Source organism: Pelobates fuscus, chromosome 5, assembly GCF_036172605.1.
Source record: "Pelobates fuscus isolate aPelFus1 chromosome 5, aPelFus1.pri, whole genome shotgun sequence".
NCBI lineage: Eukaryota > Metazoa > Chordata > Amphibia > Anura > Pelobatidae > Pelobates > Pelobates fuscus.
This window is the reverse complement of record NC_086321.1, coordinates 1239821-1264110: the sequence shown is the minus strand read 5'-3', so window position 1 is coordinate 1264110 and position 24290 is coordinate 1239821. Positions and strand designations below refer to the sequence as shown.

The 24290-nt window shown below is 43.9% G+C and overlaps 1 protein-coding gene across 2 annotated transcripts in view; it reads right to left on the bottom strand.

The window, feature by feature from the left end:
• Positions 1-24290, bottom strand: part of ARHGEF39 (Rho guanine nucleotide exchange factor 39) — a 132166-nt gene that overhangs the window by 83268 nt on the left and 24608 nt on the right. For both annotated transcript variants that reach the window (XR_010090860.1, XM_063453512.1), the window contains exons 2-4: positions 8983-9160; positions 4014-4108; positions 3394-3514 (exon numbers count right to left, since the gene is read on the bottom strand). Coding sequence is in view for 1 of the 2 variants with exons in the window: in XM_063453512.1 (XP_063309582.1) it covers positions 3394-3514; positions 4014-4108; positions 8983-9160 (394 nt within the window). In the remaining variant the exon portion in view is untranslated. The remainder of the gene's footprint in view (positions 1-3393; positions 3515-4013; positions 4109-8982; positions 9161-24290) is intronic.

Sequence of the window (24290 nt, the reverse complement as noted above, 5' to 3'; positions counted from 1 at the left end):
CCATGATTTTTAAACATTGTGTCTGGAGAGAAAACACCTTCATACCGCCCTGTCAGTTTAGGTATGTGACAGTTGTGACATTATCCGACTGAAGCCTCACAGACCTTCTCCTTGTAACAGGTTTGAAACTAAAAGGGCATTCCAAATAGCTTTAATTTCTCTGAAATTCAAGCACTGGATAGCTTCTTCCATAGACCATTTTCCCAGCTGAAATTTGGAGCCTAGATGCGTCCCCATAGCGTTATTAATGCATCTATTGGAAGGATAGATCGATTTCTAAAAATCTTGATTCCTTCCACCAAGTCAGCTGTTTTTTTACCCTTGATGAAAGACTGATTTACGAATCCAAATATTTTGGTTATTCTTTGGTTATTGGATCAGAAGGAATGGTTAAACTGATTTGGTATGAGAAATATTGTATTTGTCAATTGCAATATAAAAGGTATTTTTCCTGTGAGAATTGTAGCCAGCAGTGAGTAAGTTAACTCATTGCTAACTCATTGTTAACTTATTGCTATAAGCTGTGAGATACTAAGTTCTGCGTTAAGAATTGCCTTAAAAACGAGTGCTTCTCTAGTTTAGATTTTTCCAGGAGTTCAGCATAACATTGGTTGCACGTTTTTTTCCGACAACAAACATTTGGCTTTGCATGTAGCCTTTTTGTGCGCTGGGGCTGGCATTTTCTCCTTATCCATTTTTTTGGGAGATGCAGGGCTGGACATGTGACAAACTGCCATTTGCCACTGGGCATTGGAGAGGACTGATTGCTAGCCTCCTACCCTGCGACTATGGCCCTGGGATGTATTGCCCGTTAAGAACTGTATTTGGGCATAATGGAGTTTTATAATGCTGTTCCTGGCCCTTTAATTACTTTGGAGCAGTGTTGCAACTTTTAAACTGGCACTTCGGATGCAGTCGAAGTGCCGAAGTGGCCGCCATTCGACAAACGAACATGTGGGGGCAGCCATTTTAACTTACTCGAACGCGGTCAGCGGTGTGTGCAGGCAAATGTATGGAACTGTTTTCGGCTACCCAATTGCACGAACACCGCTGGCCCGTACCTTCTATGTTACTTCGACACCGCGGCTGGAGACTAACTCTCGTTCGAAGATTCGAACGCTTGTTCGAATGGGGACTTTTCTCGGTGTAAAATAGACCGACCGCACAGCCCAAATCCATGGAAATGGAAATAATGACTTATACCTATCTCCCGAACGGCTTTGAATGATTTTTGGGTATGTCTGTATTTGGAATGTGCGGATTAATAATATGTAACTTTTATTAATATTGGATGTATGGTTTTAGAGTTATGAAAGTTGGCTAAAAAGTATGTTTTAAACTGTACGGATAATTGGGTTACCTCTCATGCTAAGGGGAGGAGATGTGTGGGATGTAACCATTGTGTGATTGGGTAATGTATAATTGTCTGTGGGCGTCTCCCTTGCAGGGGAGAATTGCATAAAAGCAGAGTGTGTGTGTGTCATTAAACCAGAGTTCTTCTTGACCCTCAACACGTAGTCTTGTCTCGTGATTGGAGGGGACAGCTATATTCACACTGGGGATTGCTATGCGCTGCATACTCCTTTGGGCTTTAATCACTTAGCTCTTTTGAGAGCTTGCTCCTGTTACGCTCTCCTTGGAGGAGCGGTCTTCCCCACACGATCCTGGATGCTGGAGGTTCATACAGGGTGGAAGGAAGACGGCGAGACTCCAGTTAAGCTACGGCGGTTGTGGTATCCAGTGCGGTGCTTGTGGTCCTCGGCGCAAGCTAGGAAGCGTCCATTAACGGAAGGTGTCCGTTACAGGACATATTCTGAAAAGAACATAAAAACATTAAAATACCCAAACCAGTAATATTCACATGAGGATTTTTAAAGTAGAGACAATGAATCTCATCTCAAAAACCTCACTACCGCCTGGGAGGGCTGGTGACACTTACGGCTGCTTACAACCACTCTTGGTGAGAGTAGGGCCATGCACTGAATAAACAGGCTACAAATTGTGAATTTTGCTCCAAAATTAGAAGTTCCGAACTGCACATGCAGTTCGGAACTTCAGTGGAATACAAGGCTACCCGGGCGTGCGTTCCACTGATGTGCACAGGTACACAGCCTGCATCGATATTGGAGGGCCACCCGGTACCTCCTACTAGCAATAGCCGGCATAAGTACCTTCCTTCCACTTATGTTCCGTAACGCGATGTGGAAGGGCGCCACTCAGCTCAACCTCCCGAGGAGCTTTTGGGTCCTGTTCCCCAGGCGTCATCCTGTGAGCCTCACCAGCCTTGTCTGAGCAACTTTTATGTCCCGATACTAGTACAAGAAGTACTGTGGATAACTTGGAGGTATGGCCTTTTTGTAGATAGGGAGGAAGGAATTTAATTATTTTAATTTGCAGAGCTTCTTGTCCACTCAAGGAGACTACCCACTTGTTGCAGTACTGCCACTTACGACAGGAAAAACACACATAAGAAGGTTTAAGTTGTATAATAACATAGAGGACATACAATACAAAGAAAAAGGAGTACAGTGCTAATTTATTATTTTCGGACACTATAGCGGATTTTTAACTGGAAAAGATAAGGAATAACGGCTTCTTACCGCTTTTCTCTATAAAAGGAGTCAAAAAGGAAGCCAAAGTAAAAAACAAGAAATAATACAATCAGGAACACTCTCGGATTATCAGCAAAGGGAAACCACGACAGGGCAATGAGTGAAAGGAAAAATGAGTTTAAACAGCCCTCCTGCAAATTCGATTTGCCATACCTCCATATGGAGAGGATGGATGTGTGACACCTGGATCTCTTCCACACCTCTTTTCATGGCGTCATTTTCTTCCAGTCAAATGCACCACATAGAGCGTTGGCACATGTTTGAGGAAGGAGGAGCAGGGAACTAATGAATGGGTAGACAAAGGGAGGATGGGAGGTAGAATATTAGGGCCGGTACTGTTGGAGGTTTTTTTATTTGCTGGAGGAGCAAATTAGGGAGCGCTAATTCAGACACTTCTAGGAGACTCTCTCATAAACAGTCCAAAGGCTTCACTTCCAGGCACACTCACAGCACTTTCATTGAATGGAAATCCAGTCTGATTTGTTGCCAGCGTGCAGTGGACAATGATGACATATGTTATTTGTGCACATATCTGGTAGTATGGAACAAAGTTCTGGAGGTGTATATAGCTCCCAGCACAAAAGTGCAAATATTTCTCGATGTGCAGTTTTTCAAGCAGAAAACAGATTCCACCATGACCACTCATACAAATTCCTTCTAAAAGCAGAAGTGGTCATGGTGGTAATCCCTACTACTTTTTGTTTCACTGCTCATTACTGCCTAGATTGTACATTACACCTGATGTGCAGAAAATTTGGAGAGTAATAAAAAGTAATAATACCTCTAGGACCAGTAGCGTAGGCTCAATGCTATCTGCATGCTTCTTATAGAGATCCAGAGACTGTGAGAAAGTCTCAAAACCAGGACTGATGGAGCCACCATCCAAACAGGAGAGAAGAATCCTATGTGATAAAAGTCACCACTTACTAACAAGGAAGACAGACACCCATACCAGCTCTTCCATGTTAAAGCGCCCCCCACCTTGCAAATTACTATATTGCTGCAGGCAACATCATTGATGAACAGTTCCCTCTAATATCCCATCATATCACCAAGTCTGATTAAATGCCACCAGCTCATTAAACATTTACTCCAAACAACAAGTGTTTTATTGAAAGTCTGTTTTTGATTGTAGTTAGTTTTGCTGCGGGGAAAGGGAGGTGGAGGAATAAACTTACATGCATTCCAATGCCGCAGCAAAATTCTCCTGGAATCACATCTCTGGCAGCAAACTGAAATGCAGCACATACAGACTACAAGCACTATGAACACTTCAGAACACTTAACTGGTAATGGTGCTTGAAGTAACACTTTAAGTGTAAATATATCTGTCCTCCTCGGACTGTGGGTCCATCACTTTTATCCTGTCCACCTTACATACTTCTACCCAAGCCCTCTTACCTGTTCACTTTCACGATTTCTGGGATGGCTCCACAGATTCCTCTCTCTGCGATTTTCAGGTGGCCACAGCGAGCAAGGAAGACATCATTGTAGAACTGAAAAGAAAAGGTAAATGGGAGTTGGAAGAAGTAGCAGACACTTATAGCCCTCTCTTTAAAGGACCACTATAGCTCAATGAAGTGGTCTGGGTGCCAGGTCCATCTAGGGTTAACCCTTTCTGCTGTAAACATAGCAGTTTCAGAAAAACTGCTATGTTTACTTTAGGGTTATTCCAGCCTCTAGTGAGAAGACGCCAGTGTCCATAGGAAAGCATTGGCTGAATGCGGGCGTGGCTCTTGCCGCGCATGAGCATTCAGCCAATGACGGAAGAAGAGGGAGGAGAGTCCCAGCGCCGAGGGAACCAGGCGCTGGAAAAGAGGTAAGGGATTAACCCCTTCCTCCTCCTTCAGCGCCACGGGAGTGGGACCCTGAGGGTGGGGGCACCCTCAGGGCACTATAGTGGTCCTTTAAATTTCAGGATTATCAGCCTATTTGTGGTCAGGATTTAAAGAGGGAGCAGTACAATGATGTGTATGGAATGCAGAAAGTGCATAGTATCCATCTGAGAAGTTGCCACTGGCTGGAATGTAATCACTGAGACGTTGCCCTGGGCTGTAATGTAATCACTGCCTTTTCTCTGAAAAGACAGTGTTTATTGCAAAACGCCTGCAGGGGTACGCTATACTCACCAGAACAACTACATTAATCTGTAGTTTTTTCTGGTGAATACAGTGTCTGAGGCAGACCGCCGTCACTGAGTACTATGCCCACTGCCTGTACGGGTGTTTTCCCATGTGTATTGTAGGTTTCCCCATGTGTTCCTATGTATTTCGCGTTATATGACTTGTTGACCGCTCGTTAACGCGCTCATGCGAACGGAACCCATTAGTCTCCCGAACGCAAGTCACCCTGGTATCCCATTAGAATGTTCACACCAACTAACCAGAATGTTCGCACCTGCATCATAAGTGTGAAACCAGGAAGGGAAGTAATTAATGAGTACTCCCCTGGGTGGCTGCCATTCGTATAGGCGGAGACAGCCACTGAGAGAGGAGCGAGCCCCAATTGTAGCAATACAATTATATGCCTCTTTTTTGATACACTCCTTCCTTTTTTTCCCCACATATATTGCCCTTCTCAAAGATAAGCAACTTCTGGGATTTAGAGCACACAAGAGAGGGCGTGTCACGTAATATCCTCCGTGACACCACGCCCATTCCGGAACAACACTAGCCTATTCCGAAGATAAATAGACCGTACTAAGTGTCCGAAGAGACACAGACTGTCCAATTGAACACACCTCCATTCCCTTTACAAGAAGGGATTAACTTAAGGGAGATATAGCTCAGTGGTAGAATGCATGCTTTGCATGTATGAGGCCCCAGGGTTCAATCCCAGGCATCTCCAGGTGCTGTTGATTTTCCTTTAGAAGAGTGTGCTGTTCATAGATGACATGAGTGATTTTTTTTTTTTTTTTACATAGTTCCAATGAGGGATTTTTTCACCAGAAGATGAATATGTAGGCAAAAAGTGAGGTTTTCACATTCTATGTTTCTTATTACATTAATAGGAATGCAACGGCGCCATTTTGGTTCTGTAGGCGTTCCAAGCTGGTCACAGGAAATCAACAAACAACACACCAGGAAGCAATCTTCATTTAAAGATTGACAATATAAACGGAATTCCATAAGGACTTAACCACACTTCTGAAGAATCCTTGGAGAGGCGAAACGCGTAAAGTGGGACTCCTTAAAGTTATTTTATATGGTTAATAAATAGTATAATATATATATATATATATATATATATATATACACACACATACATATACACACACACTTATTCATCCATCCATTGCTTCCTGGTACCATCACATTCCTAGGCAGGGATTATACCACCCATGCTGTATATACTAGAACAGGTTCTGCTCTGGTAAATGTACGTACACAACTTTATTTTTTTCATTCAAATATCTACCAGTACTTACTTCACCATTGGAGTACCTCTTTTTTGTATTCACTCCTATATATGTCCTGCATATTGCAGTTTATTTGAGGCACCTGAGACGTCCATAACACCATATATCCTTAGACGGGGATAGCTCCGTCCATGCGTATTCCAGCTGAGCTCTGAGTCAGCTCAATAAAATGTGAGTGAAAACTACACAAGATTATCCACCACTTATTCACAGTACTGCACTATTATTTCTTTTGTCTTTTTTTATCTTTGAGGCAAACTGTGTATACAACTCTAAAAGACCTATGTATGTATACATTTCTGTACATTTTTTTTAGGCATAGTTTCCCCTACCCCTTTTAATACTTTACGAACTAAAAGGTATGGGAATCCTAGAAACGGTTACTGCAGCCCATATCCACCCTGTGTTAAATACTATAGTGAGCGCCTATTTCCTTCCTCTTTTCACAGGGAGTAGCTATAGCAAACACTGCTCATGTTTTTAAATAGGGTTTCTCCTGATTGTTAGCAATCTTGCTAATCCAGTGTATAGATGGGATAAAATCTAGCGTAAACTATACCAACTTATGTGTACCATAACAGCTATACTTTAAATACCTGCGCTCTTAAAGGATACTATAGTCACCTGAACAACTTTAGCTTAATGAAGCAGTTTTGGTGTATAGAACATGCCCCCTGCAGCCTCACTGCTCAATCTTCTGCCATTTAGGAGTTAAATCCCTTTGTTTATGAACCCTAGTCACAACTCCCTGCATGTGACTTGCACAGCCTTCCATAAACACTTCCTGTAAAGAGAGCCCTATTTAGGATTTCTTTATTGCAAGTTCTGTTTAATTAAGATTTTCTTATCCCCTGCTATGTTAATAGCTTGCTAGACCCTGCAAGAGCCTCCTGTATGTGATTAAAGATCAATTTAGAGATTGAGATACAATTATTTAAGGTAAATCACATTCCGCACCGCTGTACAATGGGTGGAATAACAGACATATATTTGTAACCAAACAAGTTGGACACACAGGAACAGAGGGCCCTGTTCCTTACATGCTAGAGGGAGTTGGGTATACCTAGCACACTGGGAAGAAAGAGTAATCATGGGAACTAAATTACTGTTCATCTATAAGTATTTCTGGCAGCATGGCACCCCTTCTCTCACAGGAGTAGGTTTAAAAGGCCTGTAACTGAAGGGATTTGTTAAACAGACTTTTATTCCTTTTGTTCGGTTACCGAACTAACTTTGTGTAGTCCCCTTGTTAACACCTCGTAATCACCGACCACCCATGGCTGTTAGCCATTAGTGTTTTTCCTGTGACCAAGTGTTTTCCCTGTGTGGCCACCGTTCGTATAACCGAACACACGTGGGCCAAGAATTGGTGGCCATTTTGTCTCCTGAACGCAGGTAGTGGTACATGGTCGTCGACGGCGTGGAACTGTATATGTCTAATTCGCGACCCCGCAAACACTTGGGAAACTTGTACCGCTGCCCATCTAACTTCCCGAACAGTTATGAGAATGGCGTTCGCAAGACATGATCTACCGAACAGGGGGAGCATTCGCTCCCTAACAGCCAGTGGGAGCATTCGTCGGGGTTCGTATAGGAACTCTTCAAAGATGACCGGTCGTTGCGTTGTTTTCTGTGGAACTATTTGGGGACATCACCTTGTGGCTGCCTGGTCAAAACTTCGTTCGAGGGGCGTTTCCAAACTACCGAAGGGATCTGAGCGCTATTTAGAAAAAGTGGTCTCTCAGACTCAACATATTCGGTGATATCACTTTTGGGGGTTCTTATGTTGTTATTATTATGTATTTTTGGGGTGATTTTTAATAATTTGTATGTTTGTATGTTACAGTTTTCTGACTCAATTATCTCTCAGACACTTAGGCACCTAGGAGAAAGCCCTTGCAATTTTGATGTGGAGACCCCATGCTAGTGGCCAGTGCATAAAAGCCGTGTGTGGCCAAAATAAAATCAGTTGACTCCAAGAACTTCGAGGAAGGAATAGCGGAGATACCTAGTCGTGGCACTGGCACTATCGCTCCTTCTGCCTCCCCCATCCCTCGCGCCTCCCCAGTGAATAAAGGGTTAAAATCCCTTTACCTACCTTATCCCAGCACCAATGTTCCTTGGCGTTAGTGTGTGGCTCCGTATCCTCTGACAAGCAGGCGCGCGCATTAGACCTCCCTTTCAATGGGGAAAAATCTGACGCTGGATGTCCTCATGCAGAGCATGTCCAGAGTCAGATACCGCACCAATGGTCCGTTTCGATCCAGTAAGCAAGGCAGCCAATGGAGGCAGACTTTGAGCTGGAATGTAAATATTGCAGTTTAAATTGCAGCACTAGGTGCAAAAGAGACACGGCATCCAGACCACTTCAATGAGATGAAGTGGTCTGGGTGCTTATAGTGTCCTTTAAACCAATAGATGAATGGGTAAGCCTTTCAGCACAGGAGGAATACAGTAGAATAGTTCATGCATGCTTGGGGCAAACACTGTTTTTGTGAGGAGTAGACATATTGAAGAAAGACTTTTAGATCGGAATGGTAAGATGAGATGAGCTGGTTGGAGTGAATTTATTTAGAGTCTCTACTGGGTACACAATGACTTTGAGCAAAGTTGATACACTGACAATGCATTCTATTTTATTTTTTTAAATGCCATTTGCATTGAATAGATTTCTAGTCTAATTATAGATTTAATGTTGTTCCATCATTATTGTCTACATGAATTTGTCTGCCCCTCAAATCAGTTCCCCTCACTTTCCATTTTCTTTATACACATCTCTCAAAACTTCTCCTGTTACCCAGCAAGATCAAGATGGAACAAAGATGTGGTGTTCGCTTCCCACAGAAGCCCACACCTGCAAGAAACTGAGTGACAGGTGCAACATACATAAAGGAAGGTAGGGGGGCGGCAATAGGGGAAGGGTGAAAAGATCTGGCTGGTAAATATTCTCACTTTTGTGATTAATTCCAGGTCCTCCACATAGATTTGTTCTGTCTGTAGTAATTCTCTTGCAGTGCAATCTCTCTTACGCTCCCAGCGCTCTCTCTGCTCCTCTAATGTGCACCGATCCCCTTGATCTCTTCCCAGATCATGCATTCCAGGTTGTGTCTGCACATGAGCGCACTTCATCCTTCAAACAAAAGTGAAAGAAATATGAACAACATATAAATCCTTCATTCTCAGACAGATCCAATAATCCCCACCATCACCCTCACTCTGCTTTCATTATTATTATTATTGTTATTTATATAGCGCCATCAAATTCCGCAGCGCTTTACAATGGGTGGACGAACAGACATGTAGTTGTAACCAGACAAGTTGGACACACAGGAACAGAGGGGTTGAGTGCCCTGCTCAACGAGCTTAGATGCTAGAGGGAGTGGGGGTAAAATGACACAAAAATGTAAGGATAGTATTAGACTAATGACAGTTGCAGAAGAGGAATCAGTTGGGAGCTATTAACAGTTTAATTGATACGCTTGTAACGGATTGATGGGCACCCCGACTGGGTACCTCCGTTGAAGGATGCTCCTAGCGCTTCCTGAGGCCTCCAAGCACTACAGCAGACACCATAACCACCGTAGACTCCTCCAGAGCAAAACAGGAACAAGCTCTTACAAGAGCTTAGCAGTGAATTAGCAAGGGAGTATGACAAGCATAGCAATCCCTTGTAGCAGATTCCCCCAATAAGAGACGCCACTCCAAATTGAGGGTGAAGTAGAACTCATGTTTAATGGCAGGTACTCTGCTTTTATGCAGTGCTACCCTGCAAGGGAGACGCCCACAGGCAATTAGGCATTAACCAACCAGATAACGGTTACATCCCACAGATTCCCTCCCCTCTGCTTGGGAGATAATGGAGTTTCTCACTGTATCTACTCAATTATCTCCAAGCTAAAACTTATGCATTTTTATAACTCCAAAACTATACATCCAATATTAATAAGGCACATATTATTAATCAGCACACTTTACTTACAAACATGTCCAAAATTCAGCCAATTCCATCCAGGGGTTAAAGAGTTAGCTGGAAGTCCTTTATGACCGACCGCAAGCACATTTTCCTGCCCAAAACAGTTCCATGGATTTGGGCTGTGCGGTCGGTCTATTTTACACCGAGAAAATGACCAAGTCCAATTCGAACGAGCGTTCGAATCTTTGAACGGGACTTAGTCTCCAGCCACGGTGTCGAAGAAGGTACGGGTCGGCGGTGTTCGTGCAATTGGGTAGCCGCAAACAGTTCCATAGATTTGGCTGCACACACTGCTAACCGCGTTCGAATAAGTTAAAATGGCTGCCGCCACGTGTTTGTTTGTCGAATGGCGGCCACTTCGACGACTTCAGCACTTCGACTGCATCCGAAGTGCCAGTTTAAAAGTTGTAACACTGTTCCAAAGTATTTAAAGGGCCAGGAACAGCATACAAAAATCCATTGTGCCCAAATACAGTTCTTAAAGGGATAATACACCCCAGGGCCATAGTCGCAGGGCAGGAGGCTAGCAACCAGGCTTCTCCAGTGCACAGTGGCGAGGTTGGTTCCGCCACAACGCTTTTATGAAGAAGTGGGGTTTTAACGATTTTTTTAAGGAGTGGAGACTGGATGAGCATCTAACGGAGGAGGGAAGCGAGTTCCACAGGAACGGTGCAGCCCTCGAGAAATCTTGAAGGCGAGCATCAGAGGTGGGAGTACGGACAGAAGATAGACGTAAGTCTTCAGCAGATCGTAAGGGCATAGACGGAACATACTTGTGTATAAGGGAGGATAGATAGGTGGGAGCAGCATTATGCAGAGATTTGAAAGCAAGAACCAGAAATTTAAATTGAGCTCTATATTTTATAGGAAGCCAATATAGGGACTGACAGAAGGGTGAGGCATGGGAGGTGCGGGCGGACAGGAAGATGAGCGTCGCCGCCGCACTCATTATGGACTGTAACGGCGCAAGTTGGGAGCACGTAAGACCACTGAGAAGCAGATTACAGTAGTCAAGGCGAGAAAGAAGAGTGGAATGGACCAACACGGACAGTCGCATCCGGCGTTAAGTAGGGGCGGATGCGCGCAATGTTTGTGAGATGGAAATGACAGGATTTGGCGATAGATTGAACATGAGGCTTGAAGGAGAGGTCGGTGTCAAAGAGAACACCTAGGCAGCGAGCCTACGTGGTGAAGCTGATAGTAGCACTGTTGACTTGGAGGGAGACAGACACAGGAGTAACAACACTTGAGGGAGGAAAGACCAGAATTTCAGTTTTGGTCAAGTTTAGTTTAAGGAAGTAGGCAGCCATGCAGTTAGAAATAGCAGAGAGGCAGTCAGAAACACTAGTCAAGAGGGACGGGGAGAGATCAGGAGAGGACAGATAGATTTGCATGTCATCCACATAGAAAGGATATTGGAAGTCAAGGGAGCTCATAAGTTTACCAAGGGAGGCAGTATAGATGGAGAACAGTAGGGGACAAAGGACTGAACCTTGGGGGACACCAAGAGAGAGGAGTTTGGGAGAAGAAGCAGAGCCAGAGAAAGAAACACTAAAAGAGCGCTGGGAGAGATAGGAGGAGCACCAGGAGAGAGCAATATCTTGTAGACCGATTTTGCGGAGGATGAGAAGCTGTTAATGACAAGATTTGTAGCATGCCTGAATCAAAATCCTATCACCTGACACATGTAGATCATCTTAGTTTTCTAGCCCTCCTGCAGACAAGTTGATGCAGTATCAGCACTTTACGTATGGTATCACAAGTGCCAATGCCGTAGTTTTCTTTTCCATAACGGACTTTGACAGTGCAACTTCGCAAAGTCCGTTATGGAAAAGAAAACTACGGCAGTGGCACTTGTGATCCCATACGTAAAGTGCTGATACTGCATCAACTTGTCTGCAGGAAGGCTAGAAAACCAAGTCGGAGCTATGCAGGAGCTGGTATTGCCACACGGGCTCACTTCCTCCTGGACACCCCCTGGACCTGATGGAACCATTACAAACTGTACAGACCAATAAAAACAGTATAACAATGTCCGACACTCCCACATGTATTAAACAATCCCTCTCCTCCGCCTGTGATATAATTAAGGTAGTTAATACATAAACCTAATTATCCACAGGCAGAAAAAACACACATTTATACAAAGTCTAGAAAACACCACAAAACATAACATATCCCCATAAATCACATTCCCTGATAGCTCTGATCTGGGTGAACAACATATCCAAAAATCACCCAGATCAGATCAGGGGTTCAGAAATTTTATGGAAGTCATATTTTTGCCCAGGCGAACCCAGGATTTCATGCCCAAAATAGTTCCATAGAGTAGCGGCTAAGTGCCTCTGGAGGACCGACCGGGAACAGCGAAGTTTTCATGCCGAAAAAAAGTTCCAGGGCATTCGCGGCTAAGTCCCACTGAAGTCTATTCGCGGTTTTAGTCCATGCGAACAAGATGGCCACCACCACGAGTTCGAATGGCGCCCACTTAGACTGTTCGGGAGTTCGAAGAACCAATGTTTAAAGTGCCAATAGGCACAATTAGGGTCTCTCAGCCAAAATAAATTAAACTGAATATTGTCACAAGGTAAAAGGCTGGCCAGAAGTCCCCTCCAAGACCCAGTGGCAAAGTTGCTTTCGTCACAAGTCCCTTTTACTTTCCCTTTAAATCCTGGATTTATCCACAGGATATCCAGTACATGAAAAGAAAAAAAAAAAAAAAAGACACAATAAGCCATTTCATGCTCAAGATAAATTATCAAAAAGGGAGGGAAATTGTACTGCCACTACATTAAGTAAAAAATAATTTACGGTAAGTAAATTGTCTGGTTTTCCTAACATAGTGGCAGTACCAGTGGGATATAACAAGATCCCTGGAACATTAAAGGACCACTATAGGCACCCAAACCACTTCAGCTCAAGGAAGTGGTCTGGGGTGCCAGGTCCCCCTAGTTTTAACCCTGCAGCTGTAAACTTAGTTTCAAAGAAACTTCTATGTTTACATTGAGGGTTAATCCAGCCTCTAGTGGCTGTCTCTCTGACAGCCACTAAAGGCCGCTTCCACGATCCTCAATGCTAAAAATCGCATTGAGGACACACTGGCATCCATAGGAAAGCATGGAGTAATGCTTTCCTATGGGAGGTTTAAATGCGCGCGGCTCTGGCCGCGCATGTGCATTCGGAGCTGACGGCAGCAGGGAGCTCGGCGCTGGATTAAGATAAGTGGTTGAAGGGGTTGAACCCCTTCAGCCCAGCAGGGGGGGGGGGGGAGGAGGAAAGGACCTAATAACCCTATAGTGCCAGCAAAATGAGTTTGTTTTTCTGGCACTATAGTGCTCCTTTAAAAGGGTGGGTCTCATCGAACTACAACTTGAAGCACCTTGTGCCCAAAAGCAGCCTCGGAGGAAGAGATGTCGTCTAACCAATAGTGTTTTATGAAGGTATGAAAGGAGGACCATGTTGTCGCTTTGCAGAGGTCTTCTGGAGAGGTGTTGGATTTTTCAGCCTATGAAATGGACATGGCTTTGGTTAAGTTTGCTCTTATAGAGGAAGGCAAATGAACATTGTGCAATTCATAAACCAAAATGATGGTGTCCGTTAAACACCTAGCCAGCGTGGATTTAGATGCTTCCATACCATTCTTTTTTCCGTGGAAATTTATAAACAGGTTGTAGCAGACAGCTGGTTTTTTACAGGTTAACTCCACTAAAGATCCCTGTAAGGCTCAGGAACAAGTTATAAAATACCATAGAATAATAATCACAGCAAGCAAGGTAATCCACGAATATCCCCATACAGATCCCAATGACTGGACGACACACAGCATCAGGAGCAGAACTGCACTTTTAATCACTCAACATTCTTTTAAAGCATTCTCCCATGCAAGGGAGGGATTTACAATAATTATTACAGTAGCAAATCATACATGAGTTGCCGCCCACACATTTCCTCCCCTTAGCCTGACTCAATCCTATTATGCAGGACACAAATTCTCTGGGTTTCTGGATGTACCCCTAAACATAGGGGTACCCCTTTAACTATTATATCCCCTGGTAGTCCTGTTCTGGGTGAGTGACAGATCCAAAAATCACCCAGATCAGACCAGGTGTTCGGGAGATTTGTGGAAGTAGTAAAAAGACCGACCGCACTGGAGGTAACAGACGGAATTGGTTCCATGCATTTTGGCCCTGCGGTCGGTCACAGAAAAAGGGAATAAACTGCACGAATGACTGGGGCTAGAGAGACTGGAGAGGATTCGAATGAATCCCCTTGTTCGTGTTGTAACGGAGCTCCGTGTACTCCGACCGAGTACCCTCAGTTGATGGATGCTCCTAGCGCTCTCAGAGGACTCCAAGCACTGCAGACGACACCACAACTACCGCACGCTCCACAACCGCCGGAGCTCAACTGGAGCCGCGCCGTCTTCCTTCCACCCTGGAATGAACCTCCAGCATTCAGGACCGTGTGGGGAAGACCTCTCCTCCAGGAGAGCGTATCCGGAACAAGCTCTTAAAAGAGCTAAGTGATTAAGCTCAGGGGAATATGCAGAGCATAGCAATCCCCAGTGTGATACAGCAATTCCCTCCAATAACGAGACGAGGCTACGTTTTGAAGGGTCAAGAAGAAGTGAGGACTGGTACACACAGGACACTCCCAGGGGGAGGTTGAAATTAACCAATCACCTACATGGTACCACCCCCACGTCTCCTCCCCTCAGATAAACATATAACATAATTATAGCATACAGTAAAAATACAGTTTCCACACATACACTGTAACTTTAAAACTATACATTCAATCTCCATAAAAATATTTGAACTCAGCACACTTCAAACATAAACACTTCCAGAAATCAGCCAAATCCCCCTAGTGGATCAAAAGTTAGCTGGAGGTCCCTTCAATTTCATGCCGAAAATCGACTAAGTCCCATTTCGAACGGGACTTAGTCTCTGGAGCTGAAAAACGAAGTGTAGAAGAAGGTAAGGGTCAGCGGTGTTCGGTAAAATGTGTAGCCGATTTCAGTTCCATGAATTTGGCTACACATACCGCTGACCTCGTTCGAATGAACAAAGATGGCCGCCACCACGTGTTCGTTTGTTGAATGGCGGCCACTTCGAATACTTCGGCTGCATCCGAAGTGCCCATTTAAAGCTGCAGCACTGTTCCAAATTATTTAAAGGGACAGTCTTATAAAATCCAATCTGCTAAAAGAGTCTGTGGCAAAACCAACCTCGCCACTGGGCCCTGGAGAAGCCTGTTTGCTAGCCTCCTACCTGCTGACTATGGCCCCTGGGTTATTTGGGGCATATTGTACTTTATATTGCTGCTGCTGGCCCTTTTAAAAGCATCAGTGGACATATTGGGACTTTTGGGACTACTGTCCCTTTAAGACTGTGGAGCATATTACAATATACTGCCTTTAACATTACATATGTTATAATGTGTTCAGTTAACCTGGGTTATATGTATGCAACATTCATCTGATTGTTCGGTAGAATCACTCCTTTCATTATACTGAGTGAAACTACCGAACAACCAGACCACCCAGGAATAAGTATGCCTCCAATTACCGTTTGCAACAATGTTGCAAACAGGTAATTGGCAATCAGTGTAATGTATTCTTTGTCCTCTGGGTGGCCGCCATTCGGGAAAAGAACACGTGGCGGTGGCCATCTTAAACTACCGAACAGCGGTGTTTTGCCGTCGAGTGTCTGGAACTAAAATCGGACACTCGACTAGGCAAACACCGCTGAGACCTCCATACTTCCAGAAATTCATATAGAAACTACCGAATGACCCGCCATTCGGTAGAAAGAACCCCACAAACAAGGGAATTCATTCAAACCCTCTCCAGGCTCTATAACACAGGCAATTCGTCTGTTTTCATTCCCTTGCCTGTGACCAACCGCAGGGCCAAAATGCATGGAACTGTTTTCGGATACTTTACCCATGCGGTCGGTCAAATCTTTGGAACCCCATATCTCCCGAACCGTTTATCCGAATTAACTGATTTTTGGATATGTTGTCCCCCTGAATAAGGGCTATCCAGCGATGCTGGATTTAAAGGTGTACCCCCTGTTTTTGGGGTACATCCAGAACCTGGCTAAAAATGTGTGCCGTATAATTGGGTTTACTGTTATCTGAGGGGAGGGGATGTGTGGGTGGAACCATGTATGTGATTGGTTATTTTATGCCTCCCCCTGGGTGTGGCCTGTAAGTGTACAAGTGTAATAAAAGCCAGGCTGGATGAGCCAGTCCAGAGTTCCTGTTTTACCCTCAAAGTGAAGTGTCGTCTCATTATTGGGGGAAGGATTTATTGCATGCTGTTCCAGTTTGACTGCTAGGAGTGCAAACCTCTTCGTATGGTTCCTATTCAACTGTCTACAGCATTCAGAGGCTTGAGAGGATTCATATGCTTCTCTGATTCGGTGATTGTGGTGTCTGCCAGAGTGCTTGGAGTCCTCAGGAAGCGCTAGGAGCATCCTTTAACGGAGGTACCCGGTCGGGGTGCCAGGCGATCCGTTACAGAGTCTTTAACAGGTAATACCTTCCAGGGGCCATAGTCTTAAAGGGTATTGTTACCCAAAGTCTCAATATGGCCCCAGACAGTTCTTAAAGGGCCAGCAGCAGCCCAATATAGGTTAATAGGTTTTCAGGGGCACAATCTTCCAGGGGCCATAGTCATGAGGAAGGAGGCTGGCAAATAGGCTTCTCCACAATCCAGGGAAGCAGGGCAATTTTCCCATTTAAAAGGGCCAGTTACAAATAGCGATTTGTAACACGTGTGTTTCTGTCTACTGAACGGGTAGCCGTTCGGTAAATTCTACACATATTTACAGGCAGTGTGGAGGTCTCAGCGGTGTTTGCCTAGCCGATTTGGGTTCCAGACACTCGACGGCAAAACACAGCTGTTCGGGAGTTTAAAATGGCTGCCGCCACGTGTTCGTTTCCCGAATGGCGGCCACCCAGAGGACAAAACCACCAATTACCCGTTTGCAACATTGTTGTGAACGGTAATTGGAGGCACACTTATTCCTGGGTGGTCTGGTTGTTCGGTAGTTTCACTCAATATAAGGAACGGAGTGATTTTACCGAACAATCAGCAAATGCTGCATACACATATATACATAAGGCAAAATTTAACAGAAAGCATATGAACATACAATATTTTGAGGACAGCCCAATGCCCTCTGCTACACAGGTGATCTGATGTTATTTATTTATCCAATTTATTTAGACCAAGTGCTCTACGCACATCCAGGTTATGCCATTTACGTTCTTGATCTGATTTTTCATGAACTACAGAATGATGAAAGCATCAGAGGTTCATTCAGAGATTAACTTGATACAACTTTCGGCAAAAAAGAAGGCTTAGTATGCAACATCAACTTGTCATGATGAAAAATCATGAATTCTGATAAAGAGGAAAGAGCTTGGATCTCCCCAATTCTCCTAGCCGAGGTAATTGCTACCAGGAATATAGTTTTGAGAGACAGAATTCTTAACGATACTTCTTCCAGTGGTACAAATGGAACCTCACATAAAAGACTGCAACACCAAAGATAAATCCCAGGAAGGGAATTGTAATTTGTGAGGCCTTCTTAGAAGAATAGACTTGAAGAATTGCCTAATTAGCAGACACGAAGCAAAGTCTAGGAGCAAAAAAAATGGCTCAGTGCAGAAGTGTGTACCTTCAAAGTCCAGCTTCAAAGCCGTCTTGTAGAAACTGAAGAACCATCTTGATAGAAGAGTGGCAATGTAAACAATGATGCCGAATGCACCAATGGAGGAATTTGTTCCAAATTCTTAAATTAAATTCTTGACGTAGATATTCTAGTTAAGAATTGTATGAAATAGGTTATCCGGTATGCCCTGATTTCTTTAGGACTAGCCTTGCAACAGCCAAGTCGTCAATTTGAACATTAGTATCGTTTTCTCTGGAAGAACTACATTTTCCAGGAGTTGATTTGAGAATGGAAGTTCCCAGGAATCCAGTGCCATGGTTCGCAATGCCGAGAACCAGCTCTGATTTGGCCAGTATGGAAGGACAGCAATCACACGAGCTTGGTCTATTTTGATCTTCTGAAAAATCATCAGAATCATTGGAATAGGAGGAAAAAGATATGCCAGGCTGAAATGCAAGGGAATCGACATGCTGTCTAGAAATTGTGGGTTGTCCTGCCTTAACAGCAATGCAAACTTCTGCACTTTTCAGTTCCTCTTCCTCGTCATGAGGTCTATAACCGGAACACCGAATCTTCTTACTATTTCTGAGAAGACTTGTGGATGTAGAGACCAATTTATTTGCGACCATTATTTCCTGCTGAGGTCGTCTGCTACCACATTTTGCTTGCCTTTTATGTGGACTGCTGAAATAGATTCCAGTTAGTCCTGAGGCCACATCATAATTATTTGGCTTATAACAGTTTTCATGTCTGACATTTGTTTAATTATCTCTTCTAGTTGGGAACCAAACAATTTCCCACTTTCTAGAGGTAGTTCACACAAGGAAGCCTTCGATGCGGAGTCAGCGGACCATGAACGCAGGCATAATGCCCTTCTGGCCACCAAAGCAAGTCCCATTGCACGGGACGATAATTTAAGGCCTTCTTCAGATAAATCTTGCATGAAGTCATTTGCCAATCTTATGTTGTGTTAAAACTTGAGGAATTTCCTTTTCCGATCGTTCCATCAGACAGCTCTCAATTGCTTGAAGTCACACTTTTTGCGCTCGCAGATACCCCTGCAATTGCAGCCTTACTTTGAAACCTCTGCTGTTTGGAAGATCTTCTACAGGATCTCTCTACTCTTCTGTGTATTGGATTTTTAAGGCCAGAAACCTCACTGATTGGTAGTGTAATCTTTTTGGACAGTTGTACGACTTGTATCTGCTTTAGGAAGATTTTCCCAACTTAAACCTTCTTATAGTCTGATTAGTTCCTTAAAATTTGGAAATGAATGCCCTTTTCTCAGGATTCTTCCATTCCCTATGTACAAATTCTAAGAGCTTCAGTTCTATAGGAAAACCCTTGATCTTTTTTGTTGAATCATCCTCGGATAATACTGCTGTTATCTCTTTAAGGAATCTTTTCAAGTGTTCGGTAGGAAAACCTTCTTCCAAACTACCGGTAGATGCTTCAATAGAATATTGATGAGTATGAAGTGTCAGAGCATTCTCCCAATGATAATTCAGACAGAGAAAGATTTCTTACATTTTTTTAGAATGCTTCTCTTGAGAAGGAATAGGCACTTTACCGGATTCTTTAAAAGACTCAAAATTTTGTTAAAGGTTATCCTGGAACCAATTAAGAAACTTCTGCATTTTTTCTAAATCTTTAGAAGTGCAGCTATTGCAAAATTTCTTTCTGCATCCACCTGGTAGTGGAGCAGTGCATACTGAACAGGTTTTATGTTTTGATTTAAATGTAGCCTTCCTAGGTGCAGGTGCCGATATTTTCTCCTTGTCCATATCTTTAGGAGACGATGGGCTAGACATCTGAAATAATTTTTCAGAAACATACCAATATAGTAGAAGTCCAACAGATGTCTTTAAAGAAAAGATAAAATATATTGTAACAACCACCTACCATGTTGCCTGGGAACCTCTACCTTTTATTTTCCTGCCATCATCCACATTGCCCTGTACCTAAGAACAAAGACTGTGTCTGGCCCTTTAACTGTTTGGTGCAAAGGATTGGTACGTTTGATATGGCACTTCGGATACAGCCGAAGTAGCCGCCATTAGACAATCGAACACGTGGTGGCGGCTGGAGACTAAGTCCCGTTCGAAGATTTGAACGCATGTTCGAATGGTACTTTGTCATCTTTTTAGTGTAAAATAGACCTCCACTTAACTAACGAACACCGCTGAAACGTAACCCTGTTTTCACTTCGACATGCAAACAGGCTGCGGTCGGTCCAAAGAGACTTTGTAATATTTCTGGAACCTGAACGGATTTGTACGAATTTTGAATAGGTTTGTCCCCAAGTTGTGTTGATCATAAAAATATACGTTTTATTCCTGTATGATGAAAAATCTGAAAGTTATAAAAATGCATAAAAAGTATAAGTTTTAGCTTGGAGATAATTGTGTAGATACAGTAAGAAATTCAATTATCTCCCAAGCAGAGAGGAGGGAATCTGTGGGTTGTAACCATTGTCTGATTGGTTAATGTCCAATTGTCTGTGGGTGTCTCCCTTGCATGGGAGCACCACATAAAAGGAGAGTACCTGTCATTAAAATCTCAGTTCTACTTTACCCTTCAAAACATAGCTTTGTCTCGTAATTGAAAGGGAACCTGCTCAGCTAATCACTAGCTCTTTAAGAGCTCTACCTCTCCCTCTCTACTTGGATCCAGCAGATGGAAAGAAGGCTACTTCATTACTGCACAGCATCTTGCCGGGAAGGACGTCTTCAACGGCTGATACCCCCTCTCTACTGGGGTAGCAGTTACATATATCTTACCTTAAAAACCTCTGAACCGTGAGGGGAGACTAGTGACACGGTATTCCCTCTTCAGACAACTTAAATGTTTGCAAAAAGCCAGAGCGCATTCGGAACTACGGTGGAACGCAAGGCCACCCGGGCGTGCATTTCACCACCGTGTGCAAGCTCTAGGCTCGCAACTCTATTGGTGGACCACCTGGGAACGCCTCTTACCAAAGCCGGTTTCCCCATGGCATAAAAAGGCTGTCTCTCCACATGCTCTGTAACAAGGTTCACAGAGCGGAGCACTCAGCTCACCACCCAGGGAGCTCTCGGCCAGATCCCCCAGACAGATCCGAATGGGACAAGAAAGAATACTGGATATGCTGTGGGTAAGTCCGGGATTTAAAGGGAAAGTAGGAGGAACTATTTAAATTTATATTTGTTTATTTTCAGTCGGCTTGTCCATTAGAAGGGTACAAACCCACTGGTACTGCCACTATGTTAGGAAAATAGGAATATGGAAGCAAAAGGTCTTTTACACTTCACATACACACAAGCTGCAGGCAATGGACAGCAAGCATGCATACATTTACATTCAATATGTATTGTACACATCCACTAATGCATTTAAACACAGACACTACATTCTAATGAATCCTTGTGTTTACACACTATCGCACCTGTCCATTGTATAATTATTTGTGGCAGACCACCAGAGTATCGCCGCCAAGTGTTCCCTTTCCCAGTGTGATTTAGCGCCTTCCAGACACAGTAATGATTATAGGGGTGACGGACCGCCTGGAACCCCGACTGGGTGCCTCCGCCAATTGCTGTTTCTTAGTGCTTACCGAGTACCACAAGCACCGCACCAGACACCATCATGGGGTCTCAATACAAAATACAAACTCTAGGGATGAACCGAAATGAAAATTCTGGGCCGAAACTTCAGGATGCCCTTGGCCGAAAATTACTTTTTTCCCCAAATTATTTTTTTTTAAAAAGTTTTTTTCCTATACTTTAATATAAGACTTTTTAATGAATTTAATAGTGTTCCACCCCCCCCCCCCCCCTTTCCCATAGTGTTCTCCACCCCTCCTCCCCTATAGTGTTCTATCCCCCCCGGTTCCAAAAAAAAAAATCATCTTTATTTCGGCAATTTTGACCCAAAAATTTCGGTGCGAGTGTCCAAGTTGTCCAAATAGTGCACAGATTCGTTTGGTGTAAGGGAATCGCTTTTCAGGGTAAAGTTCTGGCCGGTCAACTTTCGGGAGTTCCTGTGAGAATAAAACCCAAATGCTCCCCTCAGATAAATGAGTCTTTTACTTTTTTGGAGGGGAATAAAACAAGTGACTGAGTGTTCTGTCACATTATTTTGATGTGGAATTATTAAAAATCTTTATTGTACTTGTATTGAATTATTGTACTAACTCCATTTTAACTTTATACTGTGACTTCTTCAATCCTCCATTTTGTCCTCCTAACCCGACTTCTTCAATCCTCCATTTTGTCCTCATGACTTAACTTGTTCATTTTAAAACTACATTACGTGACTGAACTTCTCAACCCAATTAGTACAGTAGACAAAGACTGTGTTTTCCTACAAGGACAAATACCAGGAGGTGCTGGTTACTCCTTAAGACTTGCCGGCTACTCCTTAGAATTTGTAAGATAGTATAGTTTGAAGGCCATAGAACACAGTAGTAATGAAATGTTCTATTCATAAGAGACCTTGCACCTGGACATAAAGCCTGATATCATTGACCGTGTAAAATGACGCTTAGGACCCCCTTATCCCCCCCGTGTCCAGAATAATCCCACCTCTGATGGGTGGGCACGGGACTAACCTCTTAATTTTACGAACCAATAGGTAAGACACTAACCCCGTCACTTAACAATTAATCCAATTGATGATGTTTATTTGCTGATATTCTAATAATCAATGATGACGCAAAATGCCTCTTAAAAGGGCCTGCGCGCCCGCTTTTACTTCACTTGCCAATAAACTTTCTCGAAGTTATTTTAACCTGAACCTTGCGTGTCAGACTTAATTACTTCAGCGTATATACGCAATCTAATTTTATTGATTTGGACAGGAACAGATAGACTTTGAACATTTTGGTTTACTTTCAAAAAGTACCATAACAACTTGGCGCCCAACGTGGGGCATCGGGCTATGTCCGGCCGGTGAGCCGTCCTAAGGAAGACAAGGGTGGACGGAGGAATCCAGGGGGAAGGAAGGGAGATTGATCACCTCCAGATACACGGTAGAGACTTCTGCAGAGCCACCGGTACGTTCCGGCCCCTTTGATTGACCCGTCCACGTGTCTGTGACTGCTTCCCGGGAGGACATCAAAGACAGGTAATATCTTGCCCGGTGTCTCGTTACTCACTTGTTTACCTGCATTTTGGTCTATCTGTTGCCTGGGTGTGTTTGAATTGTTTGCCTGTTTCCCCATTTTGAGATAAAGGGGGGGTGGACCTGCAGGGGATTTGCCTGGGGTTCTGTCTTGCTTGTTTTCCCCTTTTTGGGATAAAGGGGGGTGGACCTGTGGATTCGTTCCTGGGGGTCTTCTGTTGCCTGTTTTACCTCTTTTAGGAACCACTGTGCTGTGGTTGTAAGGAAAAAGGGGGGTTGACCTGTGGATGTGTTCCTGGGGGTCTTCTGTTGCCTGTTTACTTCTTTTAGGAGCCTCGTGGCTGTGGCTGTAAGGAAAAAGAAGTTGGTGGAACTGTGGGATCTGTGTAGAATCATAGGTTTCTGTGATCCAATGGTGTGTCACTTTGATAGCCTAGCTAGCTTCACTGTGCACGTTCGGACCATCCAGCTCTAGTTGAGTTGGGGACGTCCTGGCCCGGACCTTTCGGCTCTAGTTGAGCCGGAGATCCACTGGTTATTTAATTGTGGTAGGAGTCTGAGCCTTGTGGCAGGGGACTCAGTTTCCGGGGGGGATTCAGGCAGGTATTGCTTGTTTTTCGCATCACGTGGTAGTGAGACTTATAAGTGGGTTTTATAGGGGCACTACGGGAGTGAGGATAGACGTGGCCACATTCTTGTGGACTGCAGAGTAGAGGGAGGCTGGAAAGGATTTCGGACCGGTGTTAGCTGTTATCCTTGGCCGCTGGTAGTGAGACTTATGAAAGTCGTTCTCCGAGCGGGGACACTACGAGGTTGAGAAAGGTGACTTTGGAGTAAGCACATGTAGAAGGAAAGGGATTATTGTTGATTTTATTTGAACTGTAATGCATGCACTGTATTTCAATTGTATTGTTGTCTTGTCTGTTTAATTGGGAGTCTCATGAGCTCCTGTGTCTGTCTCTAAGGGTTTTTCCTTGTCTTTCATCTTTTCTAAACTTCCTATATTATTATACTATCCACTCCCATTTCTCTTGAAAGAGAAGTGATTGGTCACACACTTCTCACCTCGCTCCAATCCGTGTCTACCACCCCGGGTAGGCGGATTCAGTGACTAGTCTACGTTTTGGGAAGACGCACCTGAGAAAGTCCCACGGTTCTCGGGTGGCAGTCGAGCATTGTAGACGTTCCTGTTCAGTTTTTCCTTTCTCTCTCTCTCCCTATATCTAGGACGCTGGTATAGGGGTAAAGGGATTATGGGACAGGATTTAAGCAAGCCCAGTAAGGGCTGGTTAGCATGTGATTTAGTTGAAGACAGAGAGGGTGAGGAAATGGTTAAAGGTGTTGAAAAGATTGCAAAAGTATGTAGAATTGCTGTACCGACATGTGGAAGATTGCAACCAGAAAGTTGGCGTAGGTTACTGACAGAAAAGAAAGGCAAGCTTACAGATAATGGTTTATTAAAGACTGCTGAGGCATGGTATAGAGTAGCGAAGGCTATTCAG